General features: G+C 38.9%; 1 protein-coding gene across 1 annotated transcript in view; it reads right to left on the reverse strand.

The window, feature by feature from the left end:
• LOC111864200 (nucleolar complex protein 4 homolog A) overlaps nucleotides 1–21,556 on the reverse strand; it is a 30,776-nt gene extending 9,220 nt beyond the window's left edge. Inside the window, exons 1-7 of the mRNA XM_023851273.2 lie at nucleotides 21,350–21,556; nucleotides 15,354–15,462; nucleotides 10,890–11,098; nucleotides 9,072–9,321; nucleotides 8,796–8,987; nucleotides 3,859–3,919; nucleotides 1,320–1,430 (exon numbers count right to left, since the gene is read on the reverse strand). Of these exons, the coding sequence (XP_023707041.1) occupies nucleotides 1,320–1,430; nucleotides 3,859–3,919; nucleotides 8,796–8,987; nucleotides 9,072–9,321; nucleotides 10,890–11,098; nucleotides 15,354–15,462; nucleotides 21,350–21,442 (1,025 nt within the window). The 5' untranslated portion in view covers nucleotides 21,443–21,556. The remainder of the gene's footprint in view (nucleotides 1–1,319; nucleotides 1,431–3,858; nucleotides 3,920–8,795; nucleotides 8,988–9,071; nucleotides 9,322–10,889; nucleotides 11,099–15,353; nucleotides 15,463–21,349) is intronic.
• Between the last annotated feature and the right edge of the window lie 37 nt (nucleotides 21,557–21,593).

Raw genomic sequence — 21,593 nt, forward strand, 5'->3', positions numbered from 1 at the left:
GTATACACCTGATGATGGCCGATAGAGGCCGAAACATGTAGTGTAGAAAAGAACAAGATCAAAGACATATAATATATATTGTTTGCACTTGGGACGGAGTGTGTATCATTTATCGTATAGAGTGCAACAGGATGCTGAGATATAATATTGTAAGAATGCTTTTTCTGGCCAAAAACACTGTGTATATGATATTACGAGTTGAAATGGTCTGTTTGAATTTTTTTTTCCTTGGCGATGATGTGTCCCTCCATTCCATGGCTTGCTACATCGATTCATGGGTGACATGCAACACCCATGTCTCATCCCCTGTGACTATGTGGCTCAAGAAGTCATTGCCTTGCTCACCATATGTCTGAAAGGTCAACATACTGGCTTGCCATTTCATTTTGTGCTCATCCATAAGCATATTCGGCACACAGCGTGAATACCATTTCCAAAAACGAAGTTTGTCAGACACAATTTTGTGAAGAAGTGACCATGAAATTTGTGGAAAATGCAGGGAAAGTGACGAAATGATGAAGCGTCTGTTCTCTTGAATCTTCTCTTCCACTGCATGTACTCGTACCAAATCTTCATTAACCACAGATGGTTGGCTGCTTCAGGGATCATCACACACATTTTGTGTCCTTTATTGAAATGTCTCACCCATCTCCTTACCATCGAATCACTCACGGCATGTTCTCCACACACCTCACAAAGTTGACGATGATGAATGTCAGCCAGTTTCAAGTTTCTTGCATTCAAGAAACAGATTACACACCGCATTTCACGTGCAGTGGGCTTCTCGATTTTCTTGAACATTGTAATCACACACAATGTGTAAACGCGATTTGATTGTCTGCAAATGGTGACCGTACCTTCCTAAAGGACCAACAAATTCTGCACGCATGCACATCATAGTGACTGGAATGCTGCAAAGCAATATTTGCAAACCGAACTTCAGAAACACCCATTTAACAATTCTGGATTTTTTTCCGGAGGCATATAAAGAATACTATTTACTCCAAAAGATCTGATATGTCAACCATTTAAGAGACATAATCTATGCTGGAAATGCTTACAAGCACAAGGAACGAGGCTGAATACTGATTTGATATTTGTAACACAACAAGCTGTTCACACATCAAACTTTATTAAACTGTATGAAAATGATACAGAATTTGTGTGCTTTTTTGTATGTAATAAATAATTTTTCTAAAGCTTAGTTTCATTATTTTCTTTAATGAAAATACCAAATTATGCCACTCTTCTATGGAAATCCTGTATTATGACCATAAATTACTATAAATATCTGCCCCTCTGAGAGGGATCACACTTACGTGGAACTCAGAAACATATCTGACAAGTAGAACAGTCGAGCCTTATATTTTGTATGAAATATCTCTGGCTCAAACATGGAATACAGTTTGCCATAGATATTTGGGTATTCCCTGGAACAGAATAAATCATATCTGGTGAAAACAAATCTCTGACATAATGGTTTTATTTGTAACAATAACTGGTTATTATCGTAAGAAATGCGAGTTATAAACAGGAATCATGAAGTCTATTTTCCTACTGCACAGATTCCTAGTCCTACAGAACTTTTGTTATTACTGTCATTATCCCCCCCTCAAGAACCTCTTATTCAAGTACACATTCAGTCTACATTTGATTTGTCAGACAGAAACTCAAAGTTCTACACTTTCAGTTATGTTTGTAATTCTCTACTTAAAAACAACATTTAATGCGTAATCCATATGCATGATTATTATCTAAATCCATACCATGTTCCATTAACATTATCAAACCAAAGGCTAAATAAAATTCTCATACAGTTATCACATTTATATTCTACAAGAAAATACTGTAACCTGTAGAGGAGCCATTTCTAGGTAACAATCGCAAACAAGCAGGTTCTAGCAGCAACAACAGCGGTACTGTTGGAAATGGTGTTTTCTATAGTGGTCTGTGCTGAGGGGCTATAAAGAAGACAACTGGAGTAAGAATATGCAGTTGGAAGGCAGCTGCCATTCTGCGAGGACTTGACCATGGAAGCAGAAGATTAGCCATCGTCAGAAGCCGTTACCACGAGACGTCTAGTGGAGATTGTAACAGACTAAGAACACTAATCTATGTGCTCTAGTGATCTGTAAAGTGTGGAAATTAGTGATGGAACTAAAATTAAGTGTAATTACGACTTGTGTGTTTGCAAATTTGTTGAAGTTCTACTACAATACATCATTTCAGAACCCTAAATTAAGGTCATTAGCATCACTCCACAAATTGAAATGTATGGCATAATGTTCATACCAATTGGAAAACTGATTCAAGAAGACATACAATGTGATCAATGTAATCTCATAAGCACACTTTCTCCCCTGAAGCAAGGAAAGTATGAGAAAAGGTAAAACTTGCATAAGAAGCAACACATAAATGCAGTATACAACTTTACAGATGTTCTATACTGTTGCACTGAGATACCACTATGACAACATAATGAAATGGGCATTTAATGGTGACTACAGGATGGCCCAAGTCAGTTGACTGCTTAGTAAAATGTACATTAAAAGTAGATTAGAAATTTCCTTATTACTTACTGAATTTACAAAAATTGTTTGAAGTGAAATCTTCCATGTTCAGTACACAACTTGAAATGCTGTGCTACCATTCTACAAATTCATTCGCAGGTTTAAATCTGAACATTCATGGTAATATGAGAGAATGTTTCAGGTTAATTGACCATTAGGCCACAATGCATATCCACAACATATCACCAGTTGACACAATTGTGAACATGATATTTCTGAAGCACAAAGCTCACTGTTTCAAGAGCCCCATCTGCATCCTCTCAGTCAATGAGTAAGTCCATACAGGTAAAATGTAAAGTTGCCCTGTGCTTAATTAATTAGGCACCATGCCATGGTGGTACAGCTCCACCATTCTTAACCTCAGTACTAGATGATGGTGAGTGGTCTGCTTCACACTCCGACCACTTTACCTCCAAGGAAAGAGCCCCAGTATTCGCTGGATAGGAGGCTTGGGTGGGCCCCAGAGCTGGTCTGAATGCTTTGGAGTAAAGGTAAAATTGTCTCTGTGATTAACTAGTTAGGCACTATGAAATGAAGACATATAGGGGAATGGAGGTATAGCTTCACCCTTCCTGATCTCGGCAGTAGACGAGGTGAGTGGTCAGCTTCATGCCCCCCCCCCAGAAACCTCCGCTGGTACCCACTGTGTAGGAGGCTGGGTGGACCTCAGAGATGATCTGGACAGTGTGAAGAAGACAAAATGTCTTGCAATTACAGGAACAGAACATGGGCTGTCCAGCCTACAGCCAGTCACTATACTGACTGCATTGGATGCACTGGGGTAGAGGAAAATATCTTTCTCCTGCTGGGAATCAAACCCTAGCTGTTCAGCCCACAGCCTGCTGCTATACTGATTGAGATATCCTGTTTCCTCATGGATATTAAGGCACCAGCTACATATATACCAAAAAAACTCCGTGGCCTGTAGTCCACAAGTGACCTATACTGTCAGTGAAGTTAGTGCCAACTTTTGTGGATAGAGGGTGTCATGTGGTCAGCACAATGGATACCCACGGCTGTTAATCTCAGTATTCTAGACTGGTGCTGCTATTTTCTTTAAATAGAACCTCAGTTATCCTCATGAGGCTGAGTGGACCCCATTCCAGATCCGATACTTCTCAGAAAATCTGGTAGCGCTGGGAATCGAACCCAGGACCTCTGGATTTGTAGGTAGAAACTCTGACCACTAGACCACAGAGGCGGTCCTATATATAACACACTTACCTTAAATATGCACTAAAAACTAATGACATCTGAAAAATGAAGCTCTGCATTAAATGCCACTTACAGGTTGTGATTCTTGATAAGGATAAAAATGCCTTGTAACGCCAACAAACTGACAGCTCCACCTAATGGAAGAAACATATCCAGTACTGTCACACAGAATCAGTGTCAAATAATTACATACAAATTTAACAACTGCACTGTAAGTCATGCAATATCACATACAGGCAAGAGACAGCAATTTAAACTTAATACATGGACTGTATTATAGACAGCTAAGTTGCAATCAATGAAATTCTGAATAATGCAATATTCAATTTAGTGCCAATTGTATGATAATAACACATGGTGTTTAATGAAAACCAAAATTCAGTCAATGCAAGGCTAGCGCATGTGCCGCTGCCTATCATAATATTCGAGGTGGTATTGGAAAGTTCCCAGACTGCTACTGTTGCAACTGCCTTGGCGAAAGAAGATGAGAGGGAAGGCCAAGGTCACACTTCCGCAACCCTATTGCATCAACCTGCCACTTGACACTGTGCTGTGAACATGCATTGTTTTCATACTAGTGCTTTTCGACTTCATGTTTCGGTTTGTCTGCAATGGATGGCAAAATCAAGCAGTTTGTCTGCATCAAGTTTTGCATAAAGCTCAGTAAATCCGCTACCGAAACCCTTGAAATGCTTCATAAGGCTTTTGAAGAATATTCTTTATGCTGGACAGCAGTATTTGAATGACATTCATGTTTCAAGGCTGGTCGAGTGACAGTTGAAGACGACGAATGTTCACGGTGACCAAGCACCAGCAAAACAACAGAAAATGTTGAAATTCAAGAACTCTTTCACGAAGACTGTCGCTGAACAATCCATGAGCTTGCAGACACTTTTTGGATCAGTTATGGAGTTTGACAGGAGATCTTTACAGAAAATTTGAACATGCACCGCACTGCTCCTTCATCATGACAACATGCCTGCCCACAGGTCTTTGAAAACCACAGTTTGTGACTAACAATAATGTGGTTATCATTCTACATCCTCCCTAATCACTGGACTTAGTCCCCTGTGATTTTAATTTGTTTCCCAAACTGAAAATGAAAATGAAGGGAATACGTTTTGAAACAGCGTCTGACATCCAAAGGGAACCACAATCAGTACTTGAAAGCACTAAGGAAAATTACTTCAACATTGCTTTTGAAGCATGGAAAAATGATGGGATTGCTGTATACATTCCCAAGGAGACTATTTTGAAGGGGATGGCAGCCAGAATTGAGTAAGTTAAGGCAGGATTTCTTTTTTAACCTAGTCCAGGAACTTTCCAATAGCACCTCGTATGCTGCTTTTCGTGATTTGTTTTAATCGTTTTATGAAGTGCCCTTAACAAAATGGACAAAAGGAAGATTCCTTAAGATAAAAACACTATGAGCGCAGAAACAGAAGAGGCTCGCTACTACATTGGAGCAAAAATTTGATGTGAATGAACGACATGAACATGGTCACAGCAACTTAAAACAGGACGAGATATCAAAATGCCTGCATCTGCGGTATGGAATATTATAAAACATGCAGGGGAAATAAAAGAAAAAGGTATAGTTGCATCAGCTTTTTGTGGTTTTCAAAGAAGTGCTAACAATGACAGAAGTAGAGCTTCTTTTAACTGTAGGGATTGAAGAAAAAAAAAAGAGAAAACAGTTCAGTCTACACTGCTAAAATATTTCAAAACACAATAATGATCATTTTGTCAATGTAACTTTACCTTTAGGAATGATAGTTAGAATTTCTTTTTTATTTTTCTCTCTCTAACTACTGTGACTTTGATAACAAAACATTTAAATTATATTCTATTTATCCTTTATTGTAATATTTCATTAATAAACATATACAGACTTATGTTTATTGCCTATTTCCTTTGAGTTGGAACCAATTACCATATTTTACATATAATTATAACCTTGATTAGTGTGAATTTGAACAATGCAACCACTTCATGGGATTCATTATCTGCACTAATCAAGACCGAGCTGTATTTCATTCATCAATGGCTAGTCTAGTGTATATGTAAATGGAAATGCTGTTTCCCATTTGGGGCCTAAACGCAAACATTCAAAGAGCATATGAAATTTACTGCACACTCTTACCAATATGTACAGTCACCATGGTAGTTAAAACCCTTTTAATTCCAGTGTTATTCCTCCTTTAAATTTTCAGCTGTTACATAACTGTGGCATGTAGACCCACTACTGGCCAATGACCACAAGATAAAGAAATATACAAAAGCCCTTACTGAGTAACAGCTTTACAAACAAACATGTTCCCATGGAAACAACTGAACTACAACAATGAGGGGCCATGATTTCTATGGGGTCCATGCCAAGATGTTATAAGCAGGATAAGTTATGGAACACAGAAGAAGGGGAACACATCCACCATTGGAATCCACTACCAAGCAAGAGCCAGTGAAGATGTGACTGTGGACACTACTTTGTGTGTGTAACAGTGATTTGTAAAGTGTAGTCATAAGTTAAGAGTTTAATAAACCCGATCATCAACCCAAAACACGTCCATAGTCACTAGAATCATGTGACATAATGTAACACTGGCAATGAAGGCAGCCAAACACTGGGACAATGATTTGTACCCCTAGTTTACCAGTTCAGTGTGAAATCATTTCACTTTAAACACTGGAGACTACCACAAAAATGATTGCAGGAATAGGTAGCAGATTGCTTTAGCAACTTACTGGGTGAAGTATTATTTGATGTCAATATCAAGATTATATAGCTTCAGATGATGGAAAAACTTAATTACTAATGAATTTGGGAAGATCTGAAAAGCTTCAGCCATGCCCTAATTGCAATAATTTGCCTGTAGAAACTGAGGAAAACCACAAAAAACTTCAATCAAGATAGTCAGTGTCCAGACTGTGATTTGAACTGAGCACACTGAGAGTGTTACAACTAGACTAGCCTGCTTTGTGTAAAAGTATTATTATTTCATAAAATGCCCAATAAACACAAAGAAGTATTTGAGCGCACATATCTTCTGAGTTATGTTCTTTGCAGCATTTCTTTTTACTTTATGGACATTAATTGCAGTGCACAAGAGCTGGAATATTCCTGTCAAAAAGTGTTTCAAATGGAATTTATACATTTAATGAGCTCTATATTCTTTATTATATAAAACTATGATGTATGTTGTTTCATTTTTCAGGAAATCTGTGTCCCATATAAAGTACGGAACATGGACCAGTAGTGCTGAACAACATGGAAGCTGGGTACGTAACCATTATGCTCCATTTACATTACATAATATCACTCTCACTGCCAAGTAAAATATTTATATTGCTGATGACACATACTACGAATGTACTTGTTAAAGTACATCTGAAAACATTTTGTCACCCGCTGATGAGGTTCTAGGTGCAGATTTCAACATATTGTAACATGTTGCGCAACGGAGAACCCCTCCCTACCCAGCAGCAACACGGCAACTCAGGCCACAGGCGCGTGGCGGTAACGTAGCGCTCCCTCCCTCCCCTCCTCGGTGACGTAACGCGCAACGCTACATACCCGTAATCAACTTCCTACTGTGACGTGGCACGCAACAGGCACCACTGCGGATATATAAGGGAACTGCACAGCAGCTACGAGTTAGTTGTAATGTGGACAGTCGCCGAGTTGAGTTGTACTGTGACAGCCGCCGAGTTAGTTGTAGTGTGGCCATCGCCGAACATAGTTCCGAGCAAGCCTACGAGCGAGTGTGTTATCAACAGTTCTCCAGTCAGCCGACTACCGTTGGAGTATAGCAGCCATCGCGGAAAGAAGAACCGGACGTGCGTGTAATTGTGTAACTGGGAGTGTGTGTGATACAGTGATTCATAGCTCCCCTACTGTATACGTGTAGACTACTGAAGACAGAGTGAGCTGATTTGCGCATAGGGTTATAAAGTGTGAAACCCCGCAACATTGTGATAATTAATTCTAGCCGTTTCTTGTAGATTGTTGAATAAACCAACTAACGATCTCTACGGCGTATTCAGTAACGCTAAACACGTTACAATATTAAGCACTGAAAAATAAGTTAGTCATCCATGTGTATTTCTGTGAAGATTACAATCTTGTTAAATCCGTAACTTCAGAAAACAGCAAATGAGATTACTTAAAAGATTACTGTCTTCTTGGACATGCTGGCTGCATCTTCGTGGTAGCAGAATACCCACCCTGATGATGGAGGCAGCATATTCTTCCAAAACACTGGCAATCTTCTATCAGACTACGGTGTTGCATCCCAGAACGCTATAATCTTCAGTGGCACTTCTGTGCTCTCAGATCTCTCAGAAGTAGATGTATGGTTGTCACTGTGATTAATTAAACACCACCCCATGAAGATGTATGGGAGTGTGAAGGTATAGCTCCACCATTCTTGACCTTGGCACAAGATGAAGGTGAATGGTCAGGCCCCAGAGCCAGTCTGGATTGTATGGAGTAGTGCAAGACCTGCCCTAGCCAGGAATCAAAGCCTGGTCAACCAGTCTGTAGACTGCTGCTATACTGACTGAGCTATCCTGGCTTGTCCAAACCTCACACAGACTAAGTTTCTTGCACTATTTAAATAGGTATAAGATTCTTCCCTAAGCTCAAAAAAAGTGTACTTTTAAGGAACATTCAATAGATTTAGAATACAGTATGTAAAAATGTGTGTACATATGGTGCAAGATAAATGTTTATCAAGATGTATAGCCATAATGTGAAACTTAATGAAATTAAAAGCCTCGTGGTGGTAATAAATGAAAAAAGTCAGTTCTCATAAACTGCTTAACCCCCCCCCCCAAAAAAAAACACAACAAATTCCGTGGTTTTTAGTCTGCAAGCAAACTATTCCGACCTAGTGACTGCTGCTGGTCGGTGAAGTTAGTGCCAAATTTAGTGGATAGGGGGTGTCACATGGTCAGCACAACAGATCCCCAAAGCCATTAATTTCAGTTCTGTAGTCTGGAACTGCTTACCCATGTCCAATGAATCCATGAGATAATCAGTGAGTAACAGTGGTTTATCGAGATGAGGCAATATCCATTCTAGCAGAACGACCAGCAGCTGTTGATGAATTGCTGAAGAATGTTCCCACCGGATAACAACACTCCACACCCTGTTTAGCCATCTACGCAAATGGTCAGAATTTTGGACAAAATCTGGGCCACCTGGAAAACATGAATATACCAAATGGAACTCATACTTGCACGGCAAAGTCAGACTGGCATTCTTGGAACAGTTCTCACACATACCTTCCCTACAACAAAGCAGCGATTCCCGGCTCTCTTCATATCTTATGGTCTCTATATGTATTGGGATTTTGTCCATTAAGCTAAGAAAATTCTTTATGAACACTTCACTGGGCTGTTGCTTGTTCAGTACAACAGTTGGCAGCAGTTTCCAAACATAGTACAGAACATCTTCGTAAGCAGTGAATTCTTGAAACCGTGAAAGTAGGTGTTCTGTACTACGTTCTGAAGAAAGGAGCTCAAGTACAATTGGCTGAAAAATTAAATGGATGTCTTGTCATTTTAAAGTTTTCAATTCAATAATGTTTTAAGCTACAATATCATGGTAATAGACATATTTTGGACATTTTCAACCACACAGCTTTGATTAAAGAAACACAGGGAACCGGTGGTTTAGCAGCAGAGATTAGCTCCACCCAACAGACCTAAATCAACAGCTGTTATATATTCTTCCTCACGACAGAAGAGGAGCCAACTTCTGGAAATATGTTTCTTTAACCAAAATGAGAAACTGGAAGAAGTCCAAAATATGTGTCCATTTATGACACACTTTCCTTACGAATCTTTTAGGCTTAACTTCTAATTTCATATCTTTCTATGTTCAGAAGTTTATTTAAACATTACTTTTCAACCTGATGACCATTCACAGTATTTTACGTTCCGGAAATTAAACAAATATATGGTCGTCATCCTCCTCGAGGACTACTGCCTTATTGTGGAGAGCTATGTTGGGGGGAGCATAAGGTCCTGGTAGAACCAACTCTATCAGATAGGTCGAAGGGTAAGGACCATATGAAGTGTGGTCTGTGGTCTTCCAAACTGGGGATTAGGCATAGGATATACCAACCCACAGCAGAAAAATTTACTGTTAGGAAGCCATGGAGGAGACCAAGACCCACACAGGGTTGTAACACCAATAAAGAAAATACAGTTATTATACAGCAAAACTTGTGCTCTAAAGGTTTTACACACTTTCCTTTTGGCCCAGCCAAATATCTATAACAGTGTGACACTGTATCTGATTTCAAGTTTTCTCAAATTTACATTTTCCCCAAAACTGTACTTCATTTGGTCTTGACAATGGAAATATGCCAAATTTTGTCTATAATGTCCTATTTTCAGAAATATTTAGAGAAATATCAGCAACCACTCATGCTGACAGTATGTTCTGGTAAAACAGGCATATCTTCGCATATTAAAATATTTGAACCTCACATGAAAGAGCCATACAACCTGAGACTGAGAGCTGAAGAAAAGAAGGAACAGATTACACTCGCTGATTTAAGATGTAACAAGGTATGTGGGTTAGTGTATTTGAATCTACATTGTTATTGTGTACAAACACATGCAATTTAAATTACTAAGAAAGTTGTGGCATAAAGCAACATGCATTTTTCCTTACATCAAATCATCTTCCTTTCCCTGACTTTACATTCATTTTAGGTTGTCCAACGAGAAGTGTAATATAAGTTTCAATTCAGTAAGATTTAAAAGTTTGTGGTGATGGTATATTAATTAATACAATGATAGTGATTCTGGACATCATCCATCACTGCGGTTTTCATTTAAAACAGCGTTTCTGGAGATAAGGACTAGCTGTATTGATTGGGCCCAACTGAGTAGGATTTTACCTAATGATGGAGATAGAATCCAGTCTCAAAATATTTTTTAAATAAAAAAAAACACAGGGAGATGGATAATGTCCAAAAAAACAATAACTGTAAAAGTTTCAATGCACACATCATTTTTTAAGAAATTAATTTCTTCTCGCATATGTATAAGTTAGTATGTCTGGAGAATATACAGTGGAAAAATACTCACACGCAGTTTCTGAACTGGAAAATAGTATTCTTCTTTTCCCCTGTAATCAATAGGATACTTCCCTTCTAAACTAATTAGCTTCATCATTGTGGACAAGGCCTGTAATTGCATGGAAGGCTTATGCCTTGACATAACTGAAAGCAGTCTCATGAAAGTGTCTTCGTAACATTCTCGAAGCCATACTTGGTACTTTGTTTCTGCATTTACTTCTGAAAAATTTTAAAACAATAAAACTGAGGGAAAAAATGGGTGAGATATTACTCATTTCAGGTCATCATTGTGGTTCACTGTTGATGCTGATCTTGCTGTTGAGTTTTTGCACTGTGTGGATGTGGGAAATGTTACCAATGGTTTGGACGTATATGTTGCGTCCATCTTCAGGGACAAATAAGTATGCTGATGCCATGGCTCTTAAATCATGCACAATCTTTAAACATATATGCCACTGGACATTTTTCTTGAAAGTACGAAAAATGGATTTATATGAGTAAATAAATCAATATAAGGGCGGTTCAAGATTAGATTTCTTTTTAACTGATAATGAAATTTACATATAAAAATATGCATCACATTTTATACCTACTTTAGAGTATAAAATGTGGTTCAAATATTGAATGACAAAAGAAGCATTTTTGACAAATTCTCCAAATAAAAAGCACTGTGAAAATTCAATGAAAAACACTATTAGTATCTTTAAATAAGTTATCTTTAGCATTCATAGCTCATGTTATTAGCATTTTTAAGCCAGTTGTTTTTCAGCAAATTTATAATCCCAACTCATGTTAAATGAAGCATTGACTTTTCTGTACCAATAGTGACCACTGGCTTTATCTCTGCTAATTTTGATTTCATGGCACCTGCTGTATTGATTTAATAGGTATGGCCACGGGAATCCATTGCACTGACCACGCAAGACCCTCTATCTGCAAAAGTTGGCACTAATTTCGCCAACAGGCGGTGGTCGCTCGGTCAGTACAGTTCGCTTGTGGACTAAAGGCCACAGAGCAAAGCAATGGCTATAAGAATAAAGGGATTAAAACAGAAACAGGGAGAGACAGTGCCTTTCTATCTGTGGCAGTCAATGGCCTGATGAAAGACCCATTTTGTTCACTGCCTCTACTGACTTGGCCTGGGCACTAACCCCAACCTTCCTTCACCCTGTGGGTCTGGGACTGGCAGACCAGAACTTATTGTGATATATCGCTCAACTGCTAGGCAACAAGTTCGATAAACATGTTCCCACAGAGAGAGATTCTTGGTAAACAGCCCACTGCTAGGGAAAGCCTACAACAGCATGCAGTCAACAATCAGATAACTTTTGTTTCTATGCAGCACACTGTCAATACAATTGAGGAAGTGGTGTCTTCTATGTGGTTTGCATATATCCACTGCTGGGCAACTGATGTACTTTGTATAGGTCCACCTCAAGACTACATAAGTAGTCCAGTTGTATATCAGAAGACAGTCAGAGAAAGAGTCATAGAATGAGAACAAGAATGGAGAGAGTCCTCGGCAGTCAAGGAAGAAGGGTTCGGCTGAAGATTGACTGTGCGTGCCTGTAATTTATTGTGATTAAGACAGACTGTAGAATAAGGTGTCAATAAATCCAATGATCCAATTCAGAACTTGTTATTACTAGTTACAGAGTCACAAACACTTGACAATATATATACATGAGACCAATTATTCACTTACTTCCTCTGATCCTGAAAGAGGATATAGCACATTTCTCTGAAATGTCAGCAACACTGCACACCTCCACACAGCATTAACATCCATGAGCAAGATGAACATCAAAGGCACAACAGACCACTGTAGGTCGCGGTGCAAGGGCCAAAAAGGCCCACCCCTTATACATTCATTCATATATTCAGGACAAACATCAAGAAAGTCAATAATTACAGGTAAATTCATGCAGTTTTCAAGGATATCCACACAAAAACATAAAGAAACGAACAATGCATAGGCAAAAGTCCCTTAGTCCCCAGCACCCTCCCATGTCTGAAACTGGTTTCACAATTCTACTAACTTCTATTCCAAAACACAAGGAATAAATGACATACAAATCACTTTCAGGCTACGTACAGGACACTGTCTAAGTTCATGAGGGTCATTTGAAGCTCAATACTGAAAGTTCTGGTTGTTTTCATGGCCTCAATGATAGATGAAAGCATCATCTGACATCAGTAGTCCATCCATTACCTCACTTTTTTGCAACACATTCAAGAATTTGCTGTAAATCACAAGATGAAGAGTATGGACCTTCTGAATTGTAAATTCATATACTTTGGTAGAAGCCCACCAATTTTTCAGAGGACCACACTGACTCCATCTTCAGGGTTTAAAACTGAGGCAAGTCTATGGGCCTGCCACCGCAGAAAATCTGCAGCTTCCTGTAGCCAGTCAAGGGCGACTTGGAACTTTGGCAATTGGGGGTATACAGCATCCCTGTGCACGTGATCAAGCATATGTACAACAGGGAAGCAGCTCAACTGACACCAGGGTTAAGGACCAACAGCAACATATCTGTCTCAACACAGCTTGTTATATGATAAGAAATGTAAACCCAGTGGTGTCTAAAACATTAAAAAGTGTTTATTATTCATACTTCCATTCTGTTATGACATATGGAGTAATGTTTTGGGGTAACTCAACACAAGCTGAAAGAGTTTTTAAGATACAAAAGAGAGTTATAAGAATAATAAAAGGATGTGGTTTCAGAGAGTCATGCAGAGAACTGTTGAAGAATATGAATATATTCCCTTTAAGAAGAACCAATATATACTCTCTTCTGATGTTTGTAAAAAAAAAAAATTGATACAAATAGGGATTGCTATGCTATAAACACTAGACATAATATGGACATACATATGAGCCAGGTAAATTTGGCGAAATATGGTAATGGGGTAACTCACATGGCCATAATGATTTACAGTGCCCTACCTAATAAAATTAAACTAACTTCTAATGATATAAATAAGTTTAAAAACAATTTAAAGGAATTTCTTTATTTAAATTCTTTTTATATACTTGATGAATATTTTAAGAGATAATGATTTTTACAACTATATAAGTGTATAAGATGTTGAGTAATACAATAAATTAGTAATCATCATGAATATGAGATAATCNTGTGTGTGTTGTCCTGACAGCTTGGTCTGTCTGTGTGAGGCCTGAGTATATGTTTTATTGAACTGGGGACGAGTGATGTGTGGTCATCATGAAATTGTAATTTTGTATTTTTATAAATGTAATGTTTTTATATCTTGGATTTGTTATATATGTTTAAGCTATATGACCAAAATATTCTGTTACTTTTGATGGAAACCTTTATCTTAAATTTTAATCAATGATAAATTTGAATGTATTATGCTAGAGAGAAATTGTATTATGATGTAAACATACACTGTCTTATTTTATAAGTCTTCTTGACAATTGCTTAAGAGTATTAGCAAGATAAATTGACACAATTCTGTATCTAAGGCTTTTGCCTACTATAAATGTAATGGAATAAGGAAGAAATAATAATAATAATAATAATAATAATAATAATAACAACTGTCCTGTCAAGTCAGCCATGGCAGGGCACCCCATCCAGCTGCAAGACACTAGCATCCTCTCCATCAAACCCTGTCACATGGACTGTATCATCAAGGTGACTCAGATAGGGCTGTCCCAACAACAGTAAGAATGGCTTCTGACTAAACAATTCATGGAGACCTCTCACCTACTCGCTGAAAGAACAGAGGAAGCCCCTCATAGGGGCACAGACCGCTATTTTCAGGGTATGAAACCTGCCTTTTAAGGGTATCACCCTCCCAGTTTTCTTTAGTTACTTTAGTGCAGAAGCTTCTTCCTTCCCCATTCTGTTTTTTGCCACTCCCTCTTGCTCCTGTATCCTGCCCAGCCCCTTCCCTAGACACTAGAAGCCTCCTTTCAAACACACAGTCCCCAAGTTTGTCAGTAGCCAGGGTACAGTGCCAAGCAAACTTTGGGGACCCAGTCCTCATTCTCCTTAGAGCCGTTACCACTCTCTTCCATGCTTGGCATAAGCTTCTATCCTGAAGATGGAGGCAGCAGGTTCCTCCAAAATGTTGATAATGATCTAGCAGACTACATGGCGTCACATGCCAAAGAAACAGTAATATCCATAATCAGCTGCCCATACATTCTCTGATCTCACAAGTGCACCTCCTTGCTCCTATATACTTTGAGGGTACAAGGAGGCCTTTCATCTACAATAGGATGCAACAAATATACACATGCAACATGTGTTCACAGAAACACACAAATATGGCATAGGGAAGACAGTGAGACAAATGAGGAATAAACAAACTATCACACTGTAAAAATACAAGAAATGTGAGATAACTGGAAGAAGCACAAACATTCTACCTTATTCATATTTTATTATTTATCTTATGGACTTCTGCAAGAGAAATTCTAATTTTATAATTACAGTACCATGTTCACTGGCAGCAGCTGTGAAATCTCTGCTTATTTCCCTTCTTTTTAAAACTTCTGTGAATATCATTTCTAGTGCTAAAATACAGGGCTGTATATTTCCTTCATTCTGAAAAAGAGAAATGAATACAAATGTGAAAATTTTAAACAGCTTCCGTCACCATCAGTATAGGTAACCAAAAAAGAAATGTGGTTTTAGCCCACATGTGAACTATACTGACCGAGTGACTGCCACTTGTCGGCGAAGTTAGTGTCAACTTTTGCGGATAGAGGGTGTCGCATGGTCAGTGCAATGAATCCTCATGGTCGTTAATTTCGGTTTTCTAGACTGGATGCTATTTCCTTGGAATAGCTCCTCAATTATCCTCACGAGGCTGAGTGGACCCGGTTCCAGACCCAGTACTTCACAGAAAATCTGGTAGCACTGGGAATCGAACCCAGACCTCAGGGTCTGTAGCCAAGAACTCTGACCACTAGACCACAGAGGCGGTCTAGGTCACCAACATCCTTAGTTAATTGTTATGGAAATTCCTTTTATGACTTCAATAGTACATATCAAATATCTTTAACACCTTCACTCCCATAAATGAGGTTGGTCATTTACACATGCCATGTCCAACCTATGGCACAGTTCACTTGGTTAGGACTATGCTCTGAATAGGTCAACAGTTTCCTTCTCTGAAGCATTCTGAGCAAGAATTTTCTTCCCCTGTGACAACATGGGAAAGGTTGCTATATTTTTCATTTTCTTCAATATATATATATATATATATAGATCATTTGCTAATCATTTTTTTACTATGAAATGTTGCCAGCTGATAGTGTACTATCAGAAATAGCTTAGCTAGCTGGTAAGCCAGATGCAAAGGTGCCAGCAGTGGCAGTATTAATAACATTTCCATCAGAAATTCGGTGTTTATGTTCAAAGAAGGGGCCGCATCATATCTCAAGTGGTTAGTTGCTGGCTTCCCACCGCAGTGGTCTGTGTTCGATCCCGGGTCTGGTCAAGTGGGATTTGTGGTGGACATAGTGGCGCTGGGGCAGGTTTTCTCCGAGTACTTCAGTTTCCCCTGCCAATCTTCATTCCACCAATTACTCCACAATCACCCTCACCTATCATCTGGGGCTGGTACAAGAGGCCAGAAGTGGCTGCAGTACAAGGGACTTAGTCCCACCCGACTAGCAATAAAAAAAATATGTTAAAAAATTTCTGCATTTTCTATGGAACAGTGGCTCATTGACTTCAAGGGATTCTGACGATGGTATATGCTGTACAGAACTATTATTCCTATTTTGGACTCTATCCATCGTGTGGTATATAGAAGACAAAAAACCCCATCCACCTGAGGACAGAGACAGATCCAGTCTCCGAAACGTTGTGGTTTTTTGTCTACTATACACCAGACGATAGATAGAGTCCAAAATAAGCCTAACAGTTCTGTACAGTGGATCACTGGTTACCAATGAAGAAATAGCCTAAGATGAGCAACGGCACCTGAAATGTTTTTTCTTTAAGTTTCTTATTTACGCTGCTGTCAGTGTTGAGTCTACGAGTGCTGATGATAAGATGATTAATGAATGTGGTTGAATAATTGGCAGGAGAAACCAAAGTACTCACAGAAAACTTGCTGTAGTGCCACCACAAATACTACATGACCTGATCTGGGATCAAATGTGGGCTGCAATGCTGGGAAGCTAACCTGAAGTGTACTGTATATACTGTCACATGCAGGCCCACTGCCAAGTAATAGCCGTCTAAAGAGGTGACAGTACAACAGCTGTTGCTAGGGCACAGCTCTGTGGAAACATAGCTCCCCCGGCAAAGAGAGAACACACAATACTGGAAGAAACGTCTTCTGTGTGGTCTGCACTTTGTAGTTGAGTCAGTTGAGAGTTGCAGTTGCAAGAAGTGAGAAGCTGCAGTTTGGGAACCCAGAGGATGGGTAATGTCCACCATTGGAAGCTGCTACCAAGTAACAGCTAGTGAAGACTGAGAAGACTTTATGTGTGCTGTGGTTACCGTGATCTCTGGAATGTGTAACTCAGCGAGACGGTCATAGTTATTTGCAGTTATGTTCTTTAAGTGTTCAATAAATTTGATCACCAATCCAAACCCTGTCTGTACTCAATCATGTGACAATATCATACATTAAAGAGTGAATAAGAGACTGATTTATGTTCCTGTCTGCACCCCAATGTTTAGAATATTAAGGTGACTTTCTTGAATTATATCAGTAAACTTCTTGTTAATGTAAATAATATACTGAACTCAAGCCAAGAATCAGCATCAAGAACAATGATCAGAACACATATTAATCATATATATATATATATAAAGTTGTCCTTGTGCTTAACTAATTAAGCACTACACCATGGAGTATGGGGCATGAATGTACAGATCCACATTTTCCTGACCTTGGCACTAGTTGGAGGTGAGTGGTCAGCTTCACACCACAGCTGCTTTATCCCGGGGGAAAGAGCACCGGTACCCAATGGATAGAAGATTGGGTGAACCCCAGAGGGGGTCTAGATGATGTGGAAAAATATTCTTTACCCTACTAGGACTTGAACTCCGGCCCCTTGGTTGTCCAGTCCGTAGGCAGTGACTATACTGACTATGCTACAAACACAAAAGTATCCTGAAACTAATTCTGAAGATTTTCATGAAAAAACAAGACATAAAGATTTGGTAAAAATTATAATGAATATTTGTACTTCCATTTTTCTGATTCAGGAACAAAATAATTTTCTCCCATTACACAACACTGAAGCCAAAGAGAAGAATTTACACATGGAAGGCACCTGGGAATTGGAGAAGGCATCAGCTGTACTACATCCTTGTGAAACATCGATTCAGAAACAGTGTGAAGGATGTGAAGACGCTGCCTGGGGCAGATAGTGACTCTGACCACAACTTACTGGTTGCCAAGTTCCAAACCAGGTTGAAGAAAATTATAAGATTTCAAAAGTGCAGACCTAGACGGGATTTGGAGAAGTTAAATGCTCAAAGACAAAGCATGCAGGAGACCCTAGAAGAGAAACTCGGTGCAACTGAAGGTGAAAGCGGAAATGCTGAAGTGCAGTGGAACAATATAAAAGAATGCATGTTAGATACTATCAGTGATTTGGTTGGTAAAGTTGAGAAGATAGCAAGAAAACCATGGGTTACACAGGAGATGATGAGTAAAATTGAGGAGCGAAGAAAATGGAAGAATGTAAACAATGAAGAAGGCAGGAGGAAATACAGGAGACTGAGGAATGAATTGAAAAGAGCCACGGACAGGGCCAAAAAGGAATATCTTGAGAAGATATGTAATGAGATTATAGAATTTCAAAGAACAGGACGTTATGATTTGATGTACATGAAGACAAAAGAACTAGGATGGAAAGAGAATCATGGGATTCAAAATATTGGCATCGAAGACTCCCAGGGGAATAGAATAGTAGATCAGAGGCAAGTGCTGAAAATTTGGGAAAATTATATTTCAGAACTATATGATCGACCTAATCGGCCAGAAACCTTAGAAGTTGAACCGGAAGAAGAAGTAGATACAGACGAGAAAGGACCATATATTTTACAAAGTGAGGTGGAAAAAGCTATCAAGGAAATGAGGAAGGGAAAGGCTACAGGAGATGATGATGTACCTGGAGATGTGCTCAAGTTACTGGGAGAAGGTGGTTTGAAAACACTGACAAAACTAATGAACACCATATATGAAAGTGGAGAGTGGCCCAAGGACTTTACAGAAGTTACAATGATTGCCTTAAAGAAAAAGACAAAAGCTACAAAATGCAGCGACCATCGCACAATAAGTCTTATTGCACATACAGCAAAGATAATAGCAAAGATACTTAAAAGAAGAATTGAAAGGAAAATAGAGGATGTACTTGGAGAAGATCAGTTTGGATTTAGAAGAGGAAAAGGAACCAGGGATGCAATTGGGATGATGAGAATTATAGCGGAACGAACTTTGGAGATAGATGAAGAACTGTGTGTTTGCTTCATAGACTGGCAGAAGGCATTTGACCGGGTAAACTGGACCAAATTAATGCAGATCCTGAAAGAAACAGGTATCGATTGGCATGAAAGAAGATTGATTAGCAAATTGTACATGGATCAGAAAGTTAGAGTACGACTGGACAGGGGGGAGACAGGAAGTGTGCAGATTGGAAGAGGAGTTCGACAAGGATGCTGTTTATCACCAATTCTGTTCAACTTGTACAGCGAATGCCTTACCAAGGAAGCTCTGGATGGGCTCGGTGACTTCAAAGTAGGAGGGCAAATTATTCAAACTGTGAAATATGCAGATGACCTTGTGTTAATGGCTAAGGAAGAAACTGTGCTACAGGGCATGATTGATAGACTAATTGAAATTGGAAGGTGCTATGGCATGGAAATGAATGTGGAGAAAACAAAAGTAATGAAAATTTCGAGACAACCAACCCCAGTCACAATAAAGATAGACCAAAAACAACTGGAGAATGTGAAATGTTTTAAATATTTGGGTAGCTTGTTAACAGATGATGGAAGGTGTACTTGTGAAATTAAATCCAGGATTGCCATGGCAAAAGCTGCATTTAGCAAGAAGAAGAATCTTTTTACCAGCAAATTGGACTTAAATTTGAGGAAGAAACTAGTGAAATGCTACATTTGGAGCATAGCTCTGTATGGGGCTGAAACATGGACACTTAGGGCAGTAGATGAGAAACATCTGGAAAGTTTTGAAATGTGGTGTTGGAGAAGGATGGAGAAGATCAGTTGGACCGATTATGTGAGAAATGAAGAAGTGTTAATTAGAGTCAGTGAGCAGAGGAATATCCTACATGAAATAAGAAAACGGAAGGCTAATTGGATTGGTCATGTTTTACGCAGAAACTGCCTTCTAAAAGAAGTTATCGAAGGAAAGATAGATGGGCGGCTAGAAGTGACAAGAAGACGAGGAAGAAGACGTAAGAAGATGCTGGATGATTTTGGGGACAGAAGAGGATACTGTCATTTGAAGGAGAAAGCTCTAGATCTCATTAAGTGGACGAATTGTTTTGGAAGAGACTGTGGACCTGTCGTCTGACAGATTACTGATGATGATGTCACTACACTGCAACATCTGGATATGAACTCATAAATCTGGCATTTCAGAAGCATAGTAGTGCCAAGGTATAGCACTTCTTTGAGTAAGCAGTTCAAGAAACCACTGAAAGGAACTAGTTGAGCAGCACCAGGAAAAATTATTTCTGACTAACAAAATAATCCTAATGTCTGTTAGCAATTTGGAAGCTAGAATCTTATTGAAACGAATACCAACACACACACACATATTTGTGGTACCTTTGCCACTGTTACAGCTAATGCAGAAGACATAAGACCTATAACCTATGAATGCCATTACGTTTGACACCATGAATTATCATACTTGTCTCACATTTCATCAGTCTTCTTGTTCATTATATCTGACTTATGAACAGTAAGAAAATGACACTAATAATAAATGTTGCAGTCTTTGACCGCAGGGGCGAATCTAATGGGAATATTATTTTTATATTCCCTAAAATGATAATTAGATGTTAAACAACAAACTGAAAAACCGACATAATCTTGCAATTCGGCTCCATAAATAAAATTACCACTGCTGGCGTGTACATTTTTTCCTCCCTATACGTACACGAACAAGAAACAAATTAAATGTGTACATGTGTAGGGCTCTGACTACAAATTAAAGAACGTAGTACTTTAGTCGTTCGGTATAATTCGCTCGCGGGCTACAGGCCGCGGAGTTTGTTTTTGTTTATTACTTTAGTCCCGTTTCTAACATTAAACATTTGTTTTTAAATTCACTGATAAAATTATTTGTATGAAGAAACGCGACACTATGAGTGAATCGATTTGATACAGTGGATGACGGACTGCAGAAGCATTTCTACAGCCCTGATTAACTAAGGTTATGACAAATTAGCGAAACAGTTTTCTGTTTATGCACTCGCTATAAGTGATACGTTACCTCAAGTAATGATATGATGCTAATTAAATTGTTGGCGTTTTTTCTACTCTTCAAGAACTCTAAAGCCTGTGCTCTAAGTTCTTTGGATAACATTCTAATACTATTAATTCATTCACAGTTCCCTACTCCTACATTACACTTCCCACTTGGCCTCGTCCGCCTCGTCTACAGCAGCCCCGTGAACCCGTGAAACTCCCATAGGGGAGAGGGAAACATGCAGAACCCTCATCTATATTCATCAATA

This window comes from Cryptotermes secundus, unplaced genomic scaffold (genome assembly GCF_002891405.2).
Source record: "Cryptotermes secundus unplaced genomic scaffold, Csec_1.0 scaffold2898, whole genome shotgun sequence".
NCBI lineage: Eukaryota > Metazoa > Arthropoda > Insecta > Blattodea > Kalotermitidae > Cryptotermes > Cryptotermes secundus.